Raw genomic sequence first — 21,753 nt, 5'->3', positions numbered from 1 at the left:
GATGTTTAGCTGTGCACAGTACTTGAGTAAATGTACTTAGTTACATTTCATCACTGAGTACAAGTACCTCAGACTTGTAACTATGCAGAGTAAATGTACTAATTTACTCATCATTTAAGCTGCCAAATATAAAACCTCACAATTATTCAACAACAGTAAACCGCTCTACAAAAGCTTTTATTTTGAAAGGCAGAGCAATTAAACCTCTCCTCTCGCTCTGATTGGCTGGATGGACGTCGCTCGCGGCCGCTGCCAACTTTGGCAACGAGGCAGGCTCGCGCCGCTGCTCCACCCCCAGGTGTCGCGGGCCGGTTTAAATAGCGGAGGAGGAGGAAGGAGGACATCCTCATCATCATCAGCAGCATCACTTCATCCACCTGCCATGATCCCGTCATTCCCAACCTGCACTGAGGGCTGAAGCGCTGCACAGTGAGTACCAGCCTTTATTCTTCTTCTGTGGTGGCTGTTACTGCTTACTGCAGAGATGACCTGTGTCATTACATTACAAGGATATTCATATTATATAATCATGCAAAAATTACTTTGGAGAAGAACAAACATTTTCACAACTTCAAGTCTTATTTATGTCATTTTTAAAACCAAAGCACAACAAGAGCGATGCGTGTTGAATATTTGCTGGTGAAGTGTATTTGAGTTTGTGTGAGTGAGTTAATTTGAAACTCAGTAGCCTGTTGCATTATTCTGGAGCTCTGTAAGGGATGTCAGAGGGTTAAAAAAGCTCCAGGATGACATTTTTAATAATCAACATGATGTGTGAAGTGACTTAAATCCACTCAAAGCATCACACATCTCAGTAAATCTTCATTAGAGATGCTTCATATTGATTTCTGCTCACATACCTGTCCATGTGTTGCCCACGGCCACACATGGACGCACCTTGTGACATGTCACCATTTTGGTGTAAACGGTAAGCTTGGCTGGACACATGAGCTGCACCTTATAAGGTAGTATGCCTGCTAAGTCCCTAGCATCCCTCTTTGGGCTACCAGGCTACCAGGAGCAAAGGGTTAGCCAAACATGGGCATTCCAGCATGGCAGCTCTCTTGTTTGATTATAGGGTTTATCTGTGTGCTGCTTTTCATGTTTTATTGCCTGCTGTTCAATGGGAGGTCAAAGCAGCCTTGTGACCCGCGTGAAGAGACACAGACGAGGATAAGTGAGTAAGTAGCTGATTGCAAATCTAGGGAAATGTGCCAGCGGTAATCTGTCAGGCAGCTCGCTCAAACCAAATGTAAATGATCTGAGTGAGAGGCAACAGTCGGAGTCGGAGACGGAGGAAGAGAAGAAATCCTCTGTTCTGTGAGGATGTGCAAAGAAAGAGCGGTGTGACGGTTACTTACATCTGAGAGATTGTGACTGAAGTTATGTGGTATTTTGTTCTTTAAATCCAGAATTGCTTTGGCGTTGAATCAAAATGGGTTGACAGTTTTCTGTCTCCAGCGCTGTCAATCAAATCTGATTAACCGGACCACACCGTCCTGAGGAAGATTAGCTGGTGAGGATTAAACTCTTGATAGATAATAATAACTAAAGATTTCTCTAAACTTTAACTTTGTGATATTTTTAGGCTGTATTACAATACCTCGATATCGATATTGTGTCAGTATTGTGCGGATGACACTTGGTACTTTCACAAAGAAGACATTATTGATGAATAATCATCAATAATGTGGAGATAATGACTAAGTTGGTAAAGACAATATTAGAAAAACAGTCCTGTCAGTTCATAAAATTACGTCACTTTACTGTGATGAGCCTTTTAAACCAGGAAAAGACGACACTGATGAGATATCACCATAAAACGATATTCAAAATTTAAGACAATATAGATTCTCATGCTATAATAACGCTATAATATGGATATATGTCCAGGACCTGAGGCGTAAATATCCAATGTTATGAAAGAAACTTGGTTGATTTCTTCAGCTCTCAAGTTTTTTTATCGACTTAAAGGTTTAATAAATTAATGAAGGAAACATCTGGCTGCATAAATTCAACATGGACTTCATGTGGACATTTTGAGAAAGACACTTACTTGCTTTTTTTTTGCCCAGAGTTGGATGAAAATATTGAAACCACTCTGATGTCGGGGCGGGCAGCTAATCAGCTTAGCTTAGCATAAAGGCTGTAAACAGGTGAAAAAGCTGGCCTGGCTCTGTTTTTAAAAGCAGAGCTGCCCAAAGTGGGGCGCGTGGGCCACATCTGGCCCGCTGAAGACTAAATTTGTCCTGCAAGATGATGAGAAAATTGCTTATAATGTTTTTTCCTAATTATTAATTGTTTTTCATGATCCGACCACAGCAGGCAGAGTTACACTCAGGAAGTCAGTCAGTTAGGGACAATTTAACTAACTAGCACCTAAAACACACTCTTTAACATGTTTTTTTAATTGTGTACATAAACTTTTTAGATTTTAATTTCTGTCGTCTGTAATAACAGCAGTCCAGAGGTCAAACCGAGGTCAGAGGTCAACTCGACTCCCATTATCCCACCTGAGGCTGACCCAGTCCCCAGTGACGATCCAGACGTCAGCTCGACCGCCTCTGAACCACCAGCGCTCGACTCCGACGGCGACGCTGCTGACCGCACGCCTGACTCGACCACTGACGGTGACGGTTCAAACATGGCTGACCCGGCCGCTGACGACAACAAGTTCCTCTTCTTGGAAAATGACTTTCGCAACAGCGGGCTGGCGCAGGCCGACTGGGCGGCCAAGAAGATGGTGTGGGTGCCGTCAGAGAGGGAGGGCTTCGAGACGGCCAGCGTGAAGGAGGAGAAGGGAGACCAGGTAACGTACACCTTGATGATGTCATCACTGTCAGATGTTGCTGCAGCATCTCTGTTTGAATTTTAATTTGGGGAGTGTTTATGTTATTCAGCAGCTTTCTTGATCTGGATGTTAAGGTCTCCACAAGATTAAACTATTGTCAGTAAAGCTAACTTAAAGAAATCGCACCGAGCTGCTTGATATCAACACAACATTTATTAAGTTTGAAAGAGAAGTTATGGTAAAACAATCACTGTGGCTGCAGCTGCTGGTGGAGCTCTCCAACGGCCAGAAGATGACGGTGAACAAAGACGACATCCAGAAGATGAACCCGCCCAAGTTCAGCAAGGTGGAGGACATGGCCGCCCTCACCTTCCTCAACGAAGCCTCCGTCCTCCACAACCTGCGAGAGAGATACTTCTCCAGCCTGATCTATGTGAGGAACACACACACACACACACACACACACACACACACACACACACACACACACACACACACACACACACACACATACACACACACACACACGCTTGTACTGCTATATTTGAGAGGACCCCCACAATGCATTCCCGAGCCTTTAATTGTAATCTTAACCTGAACCTTATTCTCTTTTTAAAACATATCTTTAGAGTTTTAAAGGCACAAGCTCTAACGCTATTGAAGATCCTTGGGCGAGATACTAAATCCCAAATTGCCCCTGATAGCTGTCCCATCAGAGAGGCTTTGGATAAACAGCGTTGTGTCGTTGCCCCTGATGAGTAGATCGGCCCCTTGTATGGCAGCCCCTGTCATTATATGTGAATGGGTGTATGTGGTTCGGGTTGTAAAGCGCTTTAGTCAGTAGCATTAAAAAGTGCTAGTCCATTTAGCAAATTAATCCTTAGTTTTTTGGAAGAATCGAGGAAAGAAGAGGAATAAAAAACAAATAATTGCAAATAAAAATGATCAATTACAGCCAAGTTCTGGAAGAAGTGTCATTCAGTTCCTTCTACAGTGTCAGTTTTGACCTTTTGTGATGAGCTAACTAGTAAAGTCTTTGTAACTTCTTCATCGGCTCTGTGCGAGTACTGTAAGCTGTAAGTCAGCCCAGGAGCTTTCCTTTTTCTATAAGTCTATAGAAAACTGGAACAGAGCATAAGCTCAAACTAAATGTTTGTCTTAGGTTTCCTCAGAAATAGTTTGAGGTGTTTAAAGTGAAAGATTTGAGCAGAAGTTTGCAAGTCAATAGAAAACAGATGTTATAGACAATAAAACAACACAATGTAACTTCCTGGACCACCCAGGTTATCAAAGACTGACTGTAGACCCGAGCTGCCGACCCAAAGTGTCAGTATATTAGTTATTTTTTGTTGCTTTAAGGAGCCAAAAGTAAATTTTATTTAGATTCCAAACATAAACCTGCTGTGTATTGGCAGCTGACCATTTTCATTATCAAATAATCAATTAATTAATCGCTCTTTTGTCCAAACAAGAGTCTAAAAAGAGTCATTTAAGAAGCTGGAAACCAGCAAGTGTTTGACGTTTTTGCTTGAGAAATGGCTGAAACAATTATCAAAATAGTTTAACTCTAGAATCTAATCGACTAATCATTGCAACGCTACTTAATATTAGTGTCCTTTATTACACTTTGAACACAACAACTTAGATTCCAGTTTTATGACATAATATTTAATTTTAGAAATGACCTATGGATCTTTGTGTTCTCCCTTTTAAAAGTCAGCGCACCAAACGCTCTGGATAAGTTAACTGCAAAACAATGAAGAATATTATTTTCAAGCATTTAAACATTTCAACCTGAAGAAAACACGTCAGCACTATTACACCTACTTGAACAGAAGCGACTTGATCTGAGGTCAGCGGGCGACAACAGACCTGCTTCTAATTTCTCCTTATTAAACCTGGAGTTCACACCGACTCCACTCTTTCGGTCCTTGTTCGAGGTCTTTGTGCAGACACTCTGCCCTCCACACAGACTCAGGATGTACCGGGAGGATCAACAGCTTACGTTTTTATTTTTTCAGTCAGTCTGACAAAGTCTAATAAGGTACGGGATGTAAAATTAAAACCCAAGCTGATGCATTTATTACAGACTGCCATGACTGCAAGTTAAGAGCTGCAGTCCCTCCAGTCCATATATGAGCAGACAGTATCTGAGAGCCAAAAACGTCTCATACACTTAACTCTCAATATAAACCGAAACCCTCTGGAACATTATAGAGTCCCCCAACATGGAGCGGCTTCTGTTTTCCGTTTTGTGCACCTAATTTTGAACCATTCAGAGCATTTCAACCCAAATAAATTGATTCACAACCCGCAAAGTCGGTTCCCAGAGAGACATGAGAAGCTGGAGAGGGACATTTATCTGGCACGTCACAGTCTTCTGTGTCTTTCTTTCATTACTAGTTGGTCCGTGCTTGTTTTTTCGGATAAAAACGAATAAATTGAATAGCAAAACAAAAGCTCACAGGTCATAAATGTGATCTGCTGTCTTGCTACTACTGTTTACCTCCATTGTGCAATTATGCAACAAAAAACTCATGCCGTTAGTACTTAAAAACAGTTAAAGATCACTGTAAAGTTGCCCAACTGCTCTGATGTCATGATGTAAAGTGATGATGATGATGGTGGCGATGATGTTTCCTGTCTCCACAGACGTACTCGGGTCTGTTCTGCGTGGTGGTGAATCCCTACAAGATGCTGCCCATCTACTCCGAAAAGATCATCGAGATGTATAAGGGCAAGAAACGCCACGAGGTGCCGCCACACATCTACTCCATCACAGACAACGCCTACAGGAACATGATGCAAGGTCCGTGTGTGTGTGTGTGTGTGTGTGTGTGTGTGTGTGTGTGTGTGTGTGTGTGTGTGTGTGTGTGTGTGTGTGTGTGTGTGTGTGTGTGTGTTTGTTGTTAACATTTTGGTAATCCTAGGCAGTTGTTAACTTCATGTAATTAAAGGAAAAGTTCACCCAAAAATAAGAATCCTGATGGAAAGTCAGGTGAAGTCCACAAAACATTTCTGGAGCTTCACAGCAAAACAGCGTTGCAGCGTTCTGCTCCATCAGCACGGGGGGAGGAGGGGATGACTGGAGGAAGCTTTACTCTGTCACACATAACGTCATGTCGCTCACCTTGTGTGGATGCTAGCATCATTTTCTCTGGTCTGAAATCAGCAAATCAAATTAGTTCAGGGGGGAAAACATCAATACACTGTAAAACTAGTGGCGTATTGTCATATTACTGAGTTTTGTAGAGTAAAGATCACAAAACTGGTGCAGCATGCGCTGGGAAAGTTAGTCTGTAGCTCTGACTCTAAACTGCTGCAGTACCCTTTTTTCAAAAGAAGCTATTTTACATGTAGTGCAATGCTGCAGTCATTGGCTTTAACTAGTTTCATGTTTTTATTCTTTTTCATTTCTAGATATATTATTTATATGTTTATATTTCAAACTTGTAGAAACAAAAGAAAACAAACAGTAAAAGAAAAGCTTTAATAAACAAGTCAAAAAAGAGAATAAACAGTGAACCTGTACCCCAAAACTCAATAATGACATTCTCAAAAGACGGCACAGAGAAGTCAGAAAACAAGTATTAACTCATACACTCCCATGAATAATATATTTATCTTGTATCCAATGATTTACAACTACTGCTACTGTTACTACTGTACAGTTCTGGAGAGCGCTGCTGATTTATTGCACAATTAACCTCCGAAGCAAAATATGTGAAAGCCCTGTTGTGTTTCATGTAAGGAACAGTGGTAAATTAGCTCTATTCAGTACTTAATGAAACAGCAAACACACACGCATGTACAATTATGAAATGAAAGTGGTTAGATAACAGTCAGACGGTGGCAGCCCCTGGCTGAAGCCTCAGAGCGTGCCGTCTCGTCTCCGGATGGTCCACCGGTGACCTCAGACCAACTCCATACTTTCCACTCGGCTCAGGAATGGCCATACATGGAGCAGGGAGACCAGATTACAGCGATGGAGCCCTGCATCCACCTGCTATTTTTAGAAGATATGAGCGATGGAGGCTAATCTCCCTCTGAACGAGATTTTTCGAAGCCATTTTGCTTTCGTGTCCGAGCGGAGTTCATGTTTGGTCGGTTCAGCTTGGCTTCAACTAACGAGTTCAGCTCGGTCAACATCTCACATCATAGCCCCTTTTTTAACATCTCGCTCTCTCTCCACAGACCGTGAGGATCAGTCCATTCTCTGCACGTGAGTCAAAACATACAAGACTTAACCTTTTTCCATCACACTGTACCCTGCATGTGAGCAAACACACACACACACACACACGGATTGACCTACATTCACTCCCTGGAGACTTCTTAACCATAAACCAAGTTTTAAGCCTCAAGCTGAATGATGTGCATCGTGGGGGATTTACACTCTGTCCCCACAGTGCGAGTGTGTTTCCTGATACATGTTGAGATATCTGCTCTGTCACACAGAGGTGAGTCCGGAGCAGGAAAGACAGAAAACACCAAGAAGGTGATTCAGTACCTGGCCGTCGTCGCCTCCTCACACAAAGGAAAGAAGGATGTGAATCCTGTGAGTAGAAACATGGATCTTGAATGAACAAATTGCAAAATAGAAGTTAATTATGATATTAATCATTTTTACATTACAATATTGATATTGACACATTTTACTCGGCTGACACTCATATTTAAAATGAGGCTTTTAAAAAAAAGTACTTTATCTGTACTGGATACTCGTTTCAGTCGAGTACTCGCTCAATCATACCAACAAAACTAACAAATATGGAATAAAAATGTGGTTCAGGGTTAATTTCAACGCACTTGCAACCGTTTTACTGGAAGTTCTGGTCAGCCCGATGATAATTTATTTAGATTATCCATGTTTTTTAATGTTAGCTTAAAGCTGCTCTAGATATTAGGAAACTTAACCGCTAAAAGTTTGGTTATCATCATATTAAAGTGTAGAATTTATCCAAACATGAAAATAATTCATAAAAAATCATAAAAATGAAGAAAACTATTGATCATTATTATGTTTGGACAATGTGTACCGTTTGAAATGTGAAACGTGATGATATCCAGTGTTTTAGTTGATCTTTTAGTGTTCAGTTTTATCACAAATATTAAATTATATTAATTCCACTGTACATGACAGGAGTCAGTGGCTGCCGCTGTGGCTAAGGTAAGGACAGACTTTGTTGTTGCTGCTGGGGCTTCTGACTTTTCTCACAACGCTGACTGAAGATTTTAAGCAGCATCAGTTAAACAGGTGCTATTAATGGAGAGGCTCTATACTTAGAGGAGATCATCATCGTCGTGCCAGCTCTTCATATCTTTCCCACAAATCCTCCATAATGTGATTAGAAGTTGCAGCCGCTGTTCGCTCAGCTGCTTTTAATCCAACGAAGAACTATCTGTGGTTTGTTTAGCCAAGATTTATTGACGCTTGACCTCTGGCCCTGCCGCTCCGCTGCATCTCGAGCTGTCATGCGGGAGGCCAATTTTGGGGAAATGCTAAAAGCGGCGTCTTCTCAACGAAGACGGAAAAAGTTGAGGGTTCGTTGACCTTCTAACCAGTTTGTTTTCCTGCTTCTTCCAGCAACAGCAGCAGCAGGCGGGATCTCTGGCCTACGTGAGTATAACATCTCATACTTCAGATTTTGCTGAATACACTGAATATATGGAGTAGTGATGTGTAACCTTGCTATGGGCTGTAGGGGGAGCTAGAGAAGCAGCTGCTGCAGGCTAATCCCATCCTGGAGGCATTTGGAAACGCCAAAACCATCAAGAACGACAACTCCTCACGATTTGTACGTTTTTAATCAGTTTAGTAAAACTATGTTGAACTTTCCTCTCTGTGGATTTAATGTAGCTGTCTCCTCTTTCTTCAGGGCAAGTTCATCAAGCTCAACTTCGATGTGACCGGATACATTGTTGGAGCGAATATTGACACCTGTATCCTTTTTTTCTAGATGAAATTTGTTCACTAAATTATGAACGAATTAAACAGGAATGAAATATTAACTGAAAACAGACGTGGTTATCTGCTTAACCCTCTCCTGACCCAATCAGACCTCTTGGAGAAGTCCCGCTGTATTCGTCAGGCCAACACAGAGAGAGCCTTTCACATCTTCTATTACATGGTGGCAGGAGCCAAAGACAAGATGAGAGGTGAGCAAGAAACAAAACATAAACACACCTCTTATCCAAGATTTACTGGGCTCAGAGAGTCTTTACCTCGTTGGCTGTCATCCCCGAGAGTTTTGGATTTGAACGTCTAGTGCACAGATCGGTGTTAGCAGGTGGAAACTTTCAGATTAGCTCAATCAAAAAAGAAACAAATACATGTTGCTATAAACTCTGAAGGTGCAGATATATGTAGTGAAACACTGACATGGTTCTGGCATTTCTCCTGATTCCAGTGTGTCTGATAAGCTCGGTTAAACACGTCCTGATATCTCTGTCGAAGATGAAACTGATACTGATGTTGTCTGTGTGTAGAGGAGCTCCTGCTGGAGGATTTCGGCTGCTATCGCTTCCTGATAGCGGGACACGTGGAGATCCCCGGTCAGGAGGATGACATCATGTTTGATGAGACTCTGGAGGCCATGGAGATCATGGGCTTCACTGAGGAAGAGAGAATAGGTACCAACTGCTCCAGCTATCTTCATCTTAACAGGCTGCTATGTGTAATTTAACCACTTTCAGTGTCTTAAATTACCATTTTATTACTTGAAAAAGTCTTTCAGACATCTGTAACACATGAGAATTGTACTTTAATGCACCATCTTGATCGTCTTCGTCGCTGCAGGGATGTTTAAGGTGGTGTCCACTGTGCTCCAGCTGGGCAACATCAAGTTTGAGAAGGAGAGGAACAGCGAGCAGGCGACCATGCCCGACAACACCGGTAACCATTTTAAAACACCAACAGCACCACTGCAAGTTAACCTCTGAACCTCCCTGACGGGTTCTCTGTCTCTTGTCACCCATCAACTCCAGCTGCCCAGAAGGTGTGTCACCTGCAGGGCATCAATGTCACCGACTTCACCCGCGCCATCCTCACCCCCAGGATCAAAGTGGGCAGGGAGGTGGTGCAGAAGGCGCAGACCAAGCAGCAGGTAACAGCAAACCACAGCTCATGAAGACAGAAAATAACATTTCCCTCCTTCTGTTGCAGCAACAGAGAGCTATAAAGTCACCCTGAAATGAATCATAACAAAAACTGTCTCCTGTCTCCCTCCGTCCTCCTCCTGCGCCTCCTCCAGGCTGATTTTGCGGTGGAGGCTCTGGCTAAGGCGATGTACGAGCGGCTGTTTCGTTGGATCCTGGCCAGAGTCAACAAGACGCTGGATAAGAGTAAGAGGCAGTCGTCCTCCTTCCTGGGCATCCTGGACATCGCTGGCTTTGAGATCTTTGAGGTGAACTCTCACTAAAAAAACAAACATGTAAATACTCAGTTGTATGTTTCTGTTGTTTTCTGATCGCTGACTCGATCGCTGCGACGTTTCTCCGCCTCAGGACAACTCCTTCGAGCAGCTCTGCATCAACTACACCAACGAGCGTCTGCAGCAGCTCTTCAACCACACCATGTTCATCCTGGAGCAGGAGGAGTACAAGAGAGAGGGCATCGAGTGGAACTTCATCGACTTCGGCCTCGACCTGCTGCCCTGCATCGAGCTCATCGAGAGACCGGTGAGGACGGGCTGCACGTTCACTATAAACCTCGCTTTCGCTATGATATTCATGAAACCGACACCTGAACAGTCCCCGTATCCAAACAGTTAAACGAGGAAACTGTAGATAAAATATATCCTCTTGTTCTTCACTGTCCTGCAGAACAACCCTCCAGGCATCCTGGCCCTGCTGGACGAGGAGTGCTGGTTCCCCAAAGCCACTGATGTTTCCTTCGTGGACAAACTGCTGAACACACACACGGGTCACACCAAGTTCTCCAAACCCAAACAGCACAAAGACAAACTGATGTTCAGTGTTCTGCACTACGCTGGGAAGGTGAGCATCCCTGAAGGCTGCAGGAAGGAGACAATCACCCTAACATAATAATAATAATGATAATAATAATAATAATAATAATAATGGACAATATAACAACTACTATGGAGGACTGAAACTGACAAAATGTATTTATTTACTTCCACATTTAATTTATTCATTTTTTAATTCATTTTATTTATACTGCATTATTTTCTTTTTGCAATTTGCAATATAATTAAACATAAATTACTACATAAAAAAAGAATTAATAAAATAATAAAACAAAGGGGAAAGTAAATAAATTGGGGCATTAATTAAAATATAAATAAATACAGAAGCAAATTAAACCAGAAATATTAATTTATGTCACATTTGATAAATTCATTCATTTATTTTAATGCGTTCACTATTTATTGAGCCATTTATTTAGATTTTTGCCGTTTCAATCCTCCATGAACTTCAGTGAGCAGCTGTTTTTAGGAAATTACTTTTTTAAAAATGAAACTACATCTTCATTTGGAACTTCAGACAGAAAGTCAGAAAGTATTGAGGCTTTTAAGAGGATTTGTTGACTAAAAATCAATATGTCAGCCTTATCGTTCGATCATTTTGTTTTCATGATTGTCATCAACAAACGTGGCTTTTTGTTTACGTTTCCAGGTCGACTATAACGCAGCTAACTGGTTGACTAAGAACATGGATCCTCTGAACGACAACGTGACCGCTCTGCTCAACAACTCGTCCAGCAACTTCATCCAGGACATGTGGAAAGACGGTCAGTCCTCCATGTCGAGACAGTTTCACCACGTGTCTCCCGTCACGATGATTGGATATTAATCTCTCCTGTGTTTGTCCTCCGTGTCAGCGGACCGAGTGGTGGGTCTGGATACCATGACCAAGATGTCGGAGAGCTCAGCGCCGGTGGCCTCCACCAAGTCTAAGAAGGGGATGTTTCGTACGGTGGGTCAGCTGTACAAAGAGTCTCTGGGCAAACTGATGACGACTCTGCACAACACGCAGCCCAACTTTGTCCGCTGCATCATCCCCAACCACGAGAAGAGGGTCGGTCGCCTTTGTTCTTTACATTAAAGTGAAGTGAAGTGAGTAGAGACTGAGTGAGTCTGTACATTCATTTTGTCGGGTCTGCTGCTGTGCTGCAGGCTGGGAAGATGGACTCCAACCTGGTGCTGGAGCAGCTCAGGTGTAACGGGGTGCTGGAGGGGATCCGTATCTGCAGGCAGGGATTCCCCAACCGCATCGTGTTCCAGGAGTTCAGGCAGAGGTGAGGAAACGGTCTGAGGACGTTTTATTCACCTCTTTAGAGGTTTCAATAACTTTATTCTCAGCTGTGTTTGCACTGATATTAAATCTGTATTAATGAGACAGATTATGTCATTAAACAGTATGAACTCTGGCACCAAGTAAATAATTCCCCTGCAATGCACATTACCTTTTGTGGATAGAGTTTGCAGTGGATGAATGTTTTTAACCATTAATTTTAATGTTGTATTGTAGTTCCTGACTGGAACCACTGGGGGGGCAGTGAACACTCATGATTCTCCACCAATCGTCAAGACAAAAAATACAAAAAGCAAACTTTCCATTTAAAACTTTCAAAATAAAATAATCAAAAGCATCAGCTGAATTTACCATCAGATTATTTTGAGTGTGGTTTCATCCGGATCACAACAAACTTAACTATGGCCCGAGCAGGGAACCTGCAAGGACCCTATTGTTTGTGTAGTGATCATTTTTTGTCCCAAATGATCGCATTGTTCACTGCCTGAACATCCCCCAAAACTCACCAAACTTGGAATATATGTCCCACCTGGCGAAAAATGTTATAATCTGTTGTCGTTGCCAACTCGGCCAATAGGTGGCGCTTTTATTGCTAAATGACGAAAGAACGGCTTGACTGCCTTCACACCTCATACCTTGATGATGAAAAGTGGTAAAAAGCTTTCGCCTACGTTATTCCTGGTGGACATGACAGTCTGAACTTTCAATGCTTGGCCATTGTAGGAGCCATGTCAGTGTGTGGTGTGTGTTGGACACAAACTGTCCACTAGGTGGCTACGTTGTGTTGTGGGTCAGTCTGATATCAATCAATCACACGTCATTTATATTGCACATTTAATACAAATACAATGTAGCACAAAGAGCTTCACACAATAAAAGCAAGCACAACAAAACAGAAGTGAAACCAAAAGACACACACACACACACTTTCTCTCACACAACACATACATGCATTTCTGACAGAAGCTCACTGAGGCGCTATCTTTCGCTCAGCTATGTGCTGACGACAAACATCATCCAGTTTACATGACATTCACAGGCTGTTTTCTCCAAATCATACATTACAACATGACATATAATTGATGGGTGAGCTCTCGGGCCACATAGTGGACAAACTCGCCCTCTGCCTCCGCCCTCCGACGGCGCCACGGCCCAACGTATGTGGGGGGGCGAGGGCCCGTCCATCGCTGCTTGCAGCTTTAATTCAAAATGTAGTTTAATTGTGACATAAAAGCATCAGATCATTCGTGTCTTTGTAATGACACCAGCACTCGTTTTAAACAGCCAAGTGTAGATTTGTGTTCCTGATCGTTTGATGTTTCGTTAAATGCTTTTCTTGTTTACAGATATGAGATTCTGGCTGCCAACGCCATCCCGAAGGGCTTCATGGACGGGAAGCAGGCCTGCTGTCTGATGGTGAGCCAAAACTTTAATGAACGTGTCATTCAAAAATGAAGTTACTGTAACAAAATTATATAAAAATGGAGTTCAAGGAGCAGACGTTTCTGTTTCACTCCTCTTCTGTCCTTCTTGTCTCCTCCTCTCCTCCAGGTGAAGCACCTGGATCTGGATACGAACCTGTATCGTATCGGTCAGAGTAAGATGTTCTTCAGGACGGGAGTTTTGGCTCAGCTGGAGGAGGAGCGAGATCTCAAACTGACCGTCGTCATCATTGCTTTCCAGGGACAAGCAAGAGGCTTCCTGGCCCGCAAGTAAGAGAGACAGACCGGACGCTGATATTTGAACAAAGTGTTTCCGAATATCTTTTACAGCCTTTTGTGGTCCCAGTGCACAAAAATTAACATCTGCACACACACAGATATACACAGGCCTGCGTCTTATCTCGCTTTGTGTGCGTTTTCAGGGCTTTCAGTAAACGTCAGCAGCAACTGACCGCCATGAAGGTCATCCAGAGGAACTGCGCCTGTTACCTCAAACTCAAGAACTGGCAGTGGTGGAGGCTCTTCACCAAGGTCACACACACAATATTTAACTTTTCTTAATGTAATACCAGTTAATTATGATTTACAAAATGATAATACTGTAATAAAAAACAAGCTGACAGATACAACTCTAGTTAAAAAAGAGACGTGCACAAGTTTTCTGTCTGTCCGACACATTACACACTTTAATTTATCACAGTATCCTTAATATTATGCAATAAATACTTGCTGCCCATATGAGGTCGCACGTTAGCATTTTAGTGTAACTTTAGCATGCTAACATGAGCTGTGATTTGGCTAAATGCTAAAGTTAGCACGCTAACCATTTACACAACCGAAGAGAATCCATGTCTGAGTTGAGGATGTGTCTGGTCGTGGTTCAGGTGAAGCCGCTGCTGCAGGTCACCAGACAGGAAGAAGAGATGGGCCAGAAAGAGGAGGAACTAAAGGCAGCGAAAGAGGTGGCAGCGAAGTCCGAGGCCGAGCTGAAGGACATCTCCCAGAAACACACACAGGTGATGCACACATTCATGTTTTAATCTTGTTTGTCACATTTTAACATTTCTTAAAAATGACAGAAGTCTGTGTTTGTAGCTGCTGGAGGAGCGAGCCCAGCTGGAGTCGAAGCTTCAGGCGGAGACGGAGCTGTATGCCGAGTCGGAGGAGATGAGGGTGCGACTGGAGGCCAAGAAGCAGGAGCTGGAGGAGGTGCTGCATGAGATGGAGGCCCGGCTGGAGGAGGAGGAGGAGCGCAGCCTTTCTCTGCAGCAGGAGAGGAAGGACATGGAGCAGCAGCTGCAGGTGGAAACATTATTATTATTAGTAGTAGTTGTAGTTACTTTATGTTTGTCAGATGATTCTCTTCTAGCTGAGATGTAAGTACATTTTTCTGCTCTAGCTCTCCTTTATTTTCAACCTATAGTTTGACCACACATGATGTTTGTCTGCAGCTCATGGAGGCCCACATAGCCGAGGAGGAAGACGCTCGTCAGAAGCTGCAGCTGGAGAAAGTGGCCGTGGAGGGAAAAGTCAAGAAACTGGAGGAGGACGTTCTGCTCATGGAGGACCAGAATATCAAGCTGCAGAAGGTAGAAAGACACAGTTTTGTGTTGTGGTCGTTCTTTAATACACAACACACACATTTTTTCTAACGTGTTGTGTTGTTTGCAGGAGCGAAAGCTGCTGGAGGAGAGGTTGGCTGATATGAGCTCCAACCTGGCAGAGGAGGAGGAGAAGTCCAAGAATCTCACCAAACTGAAGGCCAAACACGAGTCCATGATCTCTGACCTCGAGGGTCAGTCGGCACCACCAAGTCTTTGAAATTCAGAAGAGCAAATCAAGTCTATTAACCGTTTGACCACCTTTTGTAAATAACGAAAAGTCCAGCTTTACCTGTAATTTTGAATTAATGAACATTTAAATAGCTTTTATGAAGAGTCTGTTGACTTTGTGTGTGCAGTACGTATGAAGAAGGAGGAGAAGGGTCGTCAGGACGTGGAGAAGGCTAAGAGGAAGGTGGAGGCGGAGCTGGGCGACCTCCAGGAGCAGTACGCCGACCTGCAGGCCCAACTCGACGAGCTCCGAGCCCAGCTAGCCGCCAAGGAAGAGGAGCTCCAGGCCACACAGGCCCGGTAAGATGAACCTAACATAAGAAGATTATGTTGATGACATCTGACAGTTTTAGCGATTCTGAGAGCCTCAGCAGCAGCAGAGTTAAAAATGCTTTTCCAGAGGGTGGCACTCACGAATCTCACAGTATTACAGCATAAAAGGAATAAAGGAATAAAATTCTGGTGGAAAAATAAAATTATTAGAAAATACACTTTTACTTCTAATACTTTCAAACTGTAGACAAACTTGCTGAAACTCAACAGAGCAAAATAAACATACCGAGCACATTTCCTGAGTATAGTCGTAGCTAACCCTGCTTATGTCCTCACAGCTGATGACACAAAATAATAAAGTTCTCCTCAATATCACAGCTGCGACTGAAGAAAGAATTAATCTTCTGAAATAAAAACAGATGTAAAGATAGTAGAAACTATAAACGTTTATTTTCCGTGTCCACAGCTTGGAGGACGAGAGCAATCAGCGAGGGATGGCTATGAAGCGGGTTCGGGAGCTGGAGGCTCTCCTTCAAGAGATGCAGGAGGACCTGGAGGCAGAGAGGGCGGCGAGGGGGAAGGTGGAGGCGGCTCGCCGGGATCTCGGAGACGAGCTGAATGCTCTACGCACCGAGCTGGAGGACAGCCTGGATACCACGGCCGCCCAGCAAGAGCTACGGTCTGTATGATCGATTGGATCCTACATATACGACCTCTGATTGATCCACACGTTATAATAAGTGTTTGACCAACTGTGCAAGCTAGTGTCTTACAAAAACAAGCTTTTTCTTTGGCTCAAAAGAAATGAAGTGTGTCTAAAACTGGTGGAGGGTCAGATTTTTTTTTTGTTTGCATTTGTTAACTTTTATTTTTTCTTCATTTAGAACAAATCTGAAATAATTTAGTCTAAATGTCGACTGTGTAAAATGTGCAAAGTTCTTTCTGAGAAGGTGTAAAGTTACTTGGACTTTGTAAGCCGAACTTCGAGGCTGTGTTGCTGTTGGATGTGTTGTGGTGATGTTTCGTGTACATGTGTCCTGCAGGGCGAAGCGTGAGCAGGAGGTGACCCTGCTCAAGAAAACCATGGAGGACGAGGGGCGGAGCCACGAGGCTCAAGTCCAGGACCTGAGACAGAAACACAGCCAGGCCGTGGAGGAGCTCAGTGAGCAGCTGGAGCAGGCCAAGAGGGTAGAGTCCATCCAAACTGCATCACATCAGAAATATTTAGTTTGTGGTGCTCACATCAATTAAAATAATATTTAAAAAATGTATTATCAGCGTCTTTTTTCTCGAGAAACAGCTGTTACTGTGAATAATCCTTGGGTATTAAAGCGTTTTCACCTGCTATGCTGTGATGAGTTCACTTGTACGTCATTTTAAAACCACTCAGAGACCGACTATGTCGCTCACTCAGCAGCTCGTCTCTTTATCCAGGTGAGAGCCGGTCTGGAGAAAGCCAAGCAGTCTCTGGAGAAAGAAACGGCAGATCTGAGCGCTGACCTGCGATCCCTCGCCAGCGCCAAGCAGGACGTGGAGCACAAGAAGAAGAAGGTGGAGGGTCAGCTGAACGACCTGCACTCGCGCTTCAACGAGAGTGAGCGGCAGAGGACTGAGCTGGGCGAGCGAGTCTCTAAGATGACGGTGAGTCATGACGCTTCGTCAGATTCAAATTGTGTTCCAGATAAATCTGAGGAAATCTGAGGAACCATCTATACTGTGAGAAGAGAGAGTAATGGACCTTTCTTCCATCTCTCTCCTCGTCTCTGCCAGGTGGAGCTGGACAGTGTGACGAGTGTGTTGAATGATGCGGAGGGAAAGAACATCAAGCTGAGTAAAGACGTCTCCGCTCTGACCTCCCAGCTCCAGGATGCTCAGGTGAGCGACACCACCAACACACACCTGATTATATAGCTCGAGTCCTGTGAATAACGACCGACACCTTTCTCCTCACCTCCTCGTCTTCCTCCTCCAGGAGCTGCTGTCAGAGGAGACCCGTCAGAAGTTGAATCTGTCCGGACGTCTGCGTCAGATGGAGGATGACAGGAACAGCCTGATGGAGCAGCTGGAGGAGGAAACTGAGGCCAAACATAGCGTGGAGAGGCAGGTCTCCAGCCTCAACATGCAGGTCAGTAACTTAGAGGAGGTCACGTGAGAGAGACAAATCTGTGGTGTTAAAAAACCTAAAAGTAGTAGTAGTTAATTTTCAAGCACTCTTTAAGAACATGACAAACTCCTCTAAACCCTGTTTCGCCCTTCGTCAGCTGTCCGACTACAAGAAGAAGCTGGACGAGATGTCGGGGACGGTGGAGATGCTGGAGGAGAGTAAGAAGCGCCTGCAGCGCGACCTGGATGCAGCCAACAGCGAGTACGAGGAGAAGGCCTCCGCCTACGACAAGCTGGAGAAGAGCCGCACCCGCATGCAGCAGGAGCTGGAGGACATCCTCATGGACCTGGACAGCCAGCGGCAGCTCGTCTCCAACCTGGAGAAGAAGCAGAAGAAGTTTGATCAGGTCTCACCGCAAATTTGGAAGACTGCTGAAGTGCAGTGAAAATTTCAATGTACTCTGATTTTTGACATTTTACCTCCGTGTTCTTTGTCCTCGTGCTGGTCAGATGCTGGCGGAGGAGCGTGCAGTGTCCAGTAAGATTGCAGACGAGCGTGATCGAGCAGAGGCAGATGTGAGGGAGAAGGAGACGCGGGTGTTATCCCTCGCCAGAGCGCTGGATGACAGCCAGAACACTCTGGAGGAGGCGGAGAAGAACATGAAGAGCCTCCGAGCTGAGATGGAGGACCTCATCAGCTCCAAGGATGACGTGGGAAAGAACGTAAGAGGAAACATCTGAACGTCAACGAACCCTTTTATTACAGAGGTCGACTTCATTTCTGACCTCGTCTTAATTTTGTCCTCCATCAGGTCCATGACCTGGAGAAGGCCAAGCGTGGGCTGGAGGGCATCGTGGACGAGATGCGAACACAGATGGAGGAGCTGGAGGACGAGCTGCAGGTCGCTGAGGACGCCAAGCTGCGTCTGGAGGTCAACAGTCAGGCGCTGAGAGCTCAGCATGAGAGGGAGCTGCACGCCCGCGATGAGATGGGCGAGGAGAAGAGGAAGCAGCTCCTCAAACAGGTGGAGTTCAACCTACTCCTGGTTATGTAAGACCTGATGGTGCTACAGGAGGTGGAGTCTTTGTAATGGTCCACCCTCATTATTTTCTAAGATGAAATCAAACTAAAGAGAAAAGACGGTGTGTGTTTACGAAATGACGAACCTCCCTCCCCGCTGTCTCTCCGACAGGTGCGTGAGCTGGAGGCGGAGCTTGAGGAGGAGAGGAAGCAGCGAGGTCAAGCGTCAGGCAGCAAGAAGAAGCTGGAGGGCGAGCTGAAGGACATGGAGGACCAGCTGGAGGCCACCAGCAGGGGGCGCGACGAAGCAATCAAGCAGCTGCGCAAGATCCAGGTCGGCACATTAAAGCAATTATTTACAACAATCAATATCTTTCAATTGATGAGAAACAATACGAGAAACTGAAGCTGGATTTTTGTATTTTAAAACACGAAGGACTTCCTCAAAGTGGTTACGTCTGTTACAGTACTTGGTCTTATAATCACAACAAGGTACATGACCTCATCGCCTCATCAGCTGTGTTTATAGAAGAAGAAACACAATGTGATGCCTCTTTCTCACGAGTTCCCGGTAGCTGCTTTAAAGACCAGTTGAACCGCTGCATGACCTCCTCCGCTCTCCTCACAGGGCCAGATGAAGGAGCTCCAGAGGGAGCTGGAGGACTCGCGTGCAGCCCAGAAGGAGGTCCTGGCTTCAGCCCGGGAGTCCGAGCGCAGATCCAAGGTCATGGAGGCCGACGTCGTCCAGCTGCACGAGGTGAAGCCAGTCGTCACCTATCAAACATTTAGTTTTGAAAATGTCTTTTTATTTCCTCATTACTTCCTACAAGGATTTCTTTCAGCTACTAAAAGTTCATTTGTCTTTCTTTCCTCATTAATTTCACCATCATCCTCCTCCTGTCCGTCTGTCCTTCTTCTGTCTCTCTGTCCAGATGTTGGCAGCAGCTGAGAGAGCTCGCAAGCAGGTGGAGACAGAAAGAGACGAGCTGGCAGAAGAACTGGCCAGTAACTCCTCCGGAAAGTGAGTGTCTTATTTTATTAACATTTACGTTATTAATACAGGTGATCGATATTATTGTGAGTGGAAAAGCCTATAAAAGAAGGACTTCTCTTCCCTCATCTCGTCTCTCTACCCTCCTCCCTCCGTCCAGATCAATGCTGTCTGATGAGAAGCGCCGCATGGACACGAAGATCAGCCAGCTGGAGGAGGAGCTGGAGGAAGAGCAGGCTAACGTGGAGAGTCTCAACGACCGGCTGAGGAAGAGCCAGCAGCTGGTAGGTCCAGGGTGGACATGAGGGGGCCTGAAGTTGTCTAGAGAGAGAGGACTAAACTGATGTTTCCACAGCAAATGTTCCTTTCTCTTAATGTTTCTTTCATGGGGTTGTGTAGGTGGACCAGCTGGGTGCCGAGCTGGCAGCAGAGAGATCTTCCTCTCAGACCAGGGAGGGATCCAGGCAGCAGCTGGAGAGACAGAACCGAGAGCTGAAGGCCAAACTGCAGGAGATCGAGGGACAGGGCCGCTCCAAGCTCAAATCCTCCATCGCCGCCCTCGAGGCCAAACTGAGAGAGGTGGAGGAGCAGCTGGAGATCGAGAGCAGGTACAACGAAGAGAAATGGTGAAATAATCTGAGCTGAAACACAGAAAAAAGACTCACAACGGTTAAATGTTTGGACCATTCTGTCGTGTAGGGAGCGTCAGGCCAACGCCAAGAATCTGCGTCAGAAAGAGAAGAAACTGAAGGATTTAACCATCCAGGTGGAGGATGAGAGGAAGCAGGCGCAGCAGTACAAAGACCAGGTAACAGCAAAGCCAAGAAGACGTCACTTTACTGTCATTGATCGTGCCTTCAGTAAAACATGTCTCTGCTCCGCGCAGGCGGAGAAGGGCAACGTGCGGGTGAAGCAGCTGAAGCATCAGCTGGAGGAGGCGGAGGAGGAGGCCCAGCGCGTCGCAGCTGCTCGCAGGAAACTGCAGAGGGAGCTGGAGGAGTCGAGCGAGGCCAACGACACTCTGAACAGAGAGGTGTCTTCACTCCGCAGCAAGCTGAGGTACTGACGGGCCGGCTGGGATCCGAGTGTGGAAGACGGAGCCTGAAAAACAAGTCACAACAAATCACCGATCAGTTAGGAAATCTGCATGACTGGTTTTTACTATCTGATCAGTCATGTAGACATTCAGAAAAATACAGATACATAAAATATAATCAAAGTGTTTTCTATAAGAAAATCTATAATAATGAAGTTGAGCTTGAGCTCCTGTTCAGGCAGAAACAACATTTATCAAGAAGGTTTATGTTAAAAATATAAAGACTGCTAACTTTGGGTTTTTAAGAGTTGTTATCGAGTAATCTAGATTGTCTTTAATTTCCATATACAGCTTACTGATTGAATGCTACAATTCAAAAGTAAAAAGCAATATAATGAACTTAAATCTCCATCAGACGTCGTCGTCTCCTCCCTCCGTGCTGACGGAGAGTCAGTTCCACCTGCAGTCGTAAACTTCTGCAACGATACAAACGACGTTCATCTTGAAGTCTGTGTGATGAACCCTTTGTCGTGTCTGTGAAGGCCTGAGATCATTTGTGATTTTTACATTTCCTCTTCCTCCTTCCATGTCCTGTTTCACACCTGTCCTCAGACACTACTGATCTGTCCTCAAAGCTTCCTGGGAATATTCTCCTCTTCCTCAGCGGGCTTTTTACTTCCTCATCCCTCCGGTTTACACCTGCTGCAGATTTCAGGGGCTTCAACTTTAAACAAAATCTAGCTTTGCAACAGCTGCTCTCTGTTCTCTCTCTGTCCTTCATCTCCTTCTCACCCTCCTCTTCCTCCTGTGTCTCTTCCTCCTGATGTGTCGGGTGTTCCCAGGCGTGGCGGCGGCGGCGGCGGCAGCGAGGTGGTGTTCGGCAGCCCCAGTCCCCGGAGCAGTAGCGGCGGCAGCAGCATGAGGAGCTTGGGGCTGGGAGGGAGCATCAGCCGGAGGAGCGCCATCAAGGAGAACTCGGTGGAGC

The 21,753-nt window shown here is 44.9% G+C and overlaps 1 protein-coding gene across 1 annotated transcript; it reads left to right on the top strand.

The window, feature by feature from the left end:
* Nucleotides 1-789: 789 nt before the first annotated feature.
* Nucleotides 790-21,603, top strand: LOC311268355 (uncharacterized protein). Its single transcript, XM_084371958.1, has 43 exons — nucleotides 790-928; nucleotides 2,461-2,809; nucleotides 3,054-3,224; nucleotides 5,444-5,600; nucleotides 6,986-7,013; nucleotides 7,250-7,349; nucleotides 8,379-8,411; nucleotides 8,497-8,589; nucleotides 8,671-8,734; nucleotides 8,852-8,950; nucleotides 9,281-9,424; nucleotides 9,591-9,686; nucleotides 9,779-9,897; nucleotides 10,045-10,197; nucleotides 10,298-10,471; nucleotides 10,616-10,789; nucleotides 11,432-11,546; nucleotides 11,637-11,833; nucleotides 11,932-12,053; nucleotides 13,417-13,486; nucleotides 13,622-13,782; nucleotides 13,935-14,043; nucleotides 14,397-14,528; nucleotides 14,608-14,814; nucleotides 14,964-15,101; nucleotides 15,184-15,307; nucleotides 15,473-15,644; nucleotides 16,084-16,296; nucleotides 16,661-16,805; nucleotides 17,052-17,258; nucleotides 17,388-17,492; nucleotides 17,590-17,742; nucleotides 17,879-18,127; nucleotides 18,231-18,443; nucleotides 18,533-18,745; nucleotides 18,914-19,075; nucleotides 19,370-19,498; nucleotides 19,674-19,762; nucleotides 19,893-20,016; nucleotides 20,132-20,340; nucleotides 20,432-20,540; nucleotides 20,619-20,791; nucleotides 21,381-21,603. Exons 1-43 carry the CDS (start codon nucleotides 867-869, stop codon nucleotides 21,388-21,390), a joined length of 6,066 nt encoding a protein of 2,021 aa, XP_084228084.1. The 5' UTR covers nucleotides 790-866; the 3' UTR covers nucleotides 21,391-21,603.
* The last annotated feature ends 150 nt before the right edge of the window (nucleotides 21,604-21,753 follow it).

The sequence above is a fragment of the Pagrus pagrus genome (assembly GCF_965226575.1).
Source record: "Pagrus pagrus genome assembly, chromosome: 13".
Classification (NCBI taxonomy): Eukaryota; Metazoa; Chordata; class Actinopteri; order Spariformes; family Sparidae; genus Pagrus; species Pagrus pagrus.
The sequence above is the reverse complement of the archived record's forward strand: the minus strand, read 5'-3'. Positions and strand labels throughout refer to the sequence as shown.

Bases quoted from the DNA above. Each gene is read 5' to 3' on its own strand.
- LOC311268355 (XM_084371958.1), top strand. From the start codon at position 867: ATGTGTTGCCCACGGCCACACATGGACGCACCTTGTGACATGTCACCA. The intron at 8,735-8,851 runs GTATCCTTTTTT...TGACCCAATCAG, and splicing joins TGGAGCGAATATTGACACCT to ACCTCTTGGAGAAGTCCCGC. The intron at 8,951-9,280 runs GTGAGCAAGAAA...GTCTGTGTGTAG, and splicing joins AGCCAAAGACAAGATGAGAG to AGGAGCTCCTGCTGGAGGAT.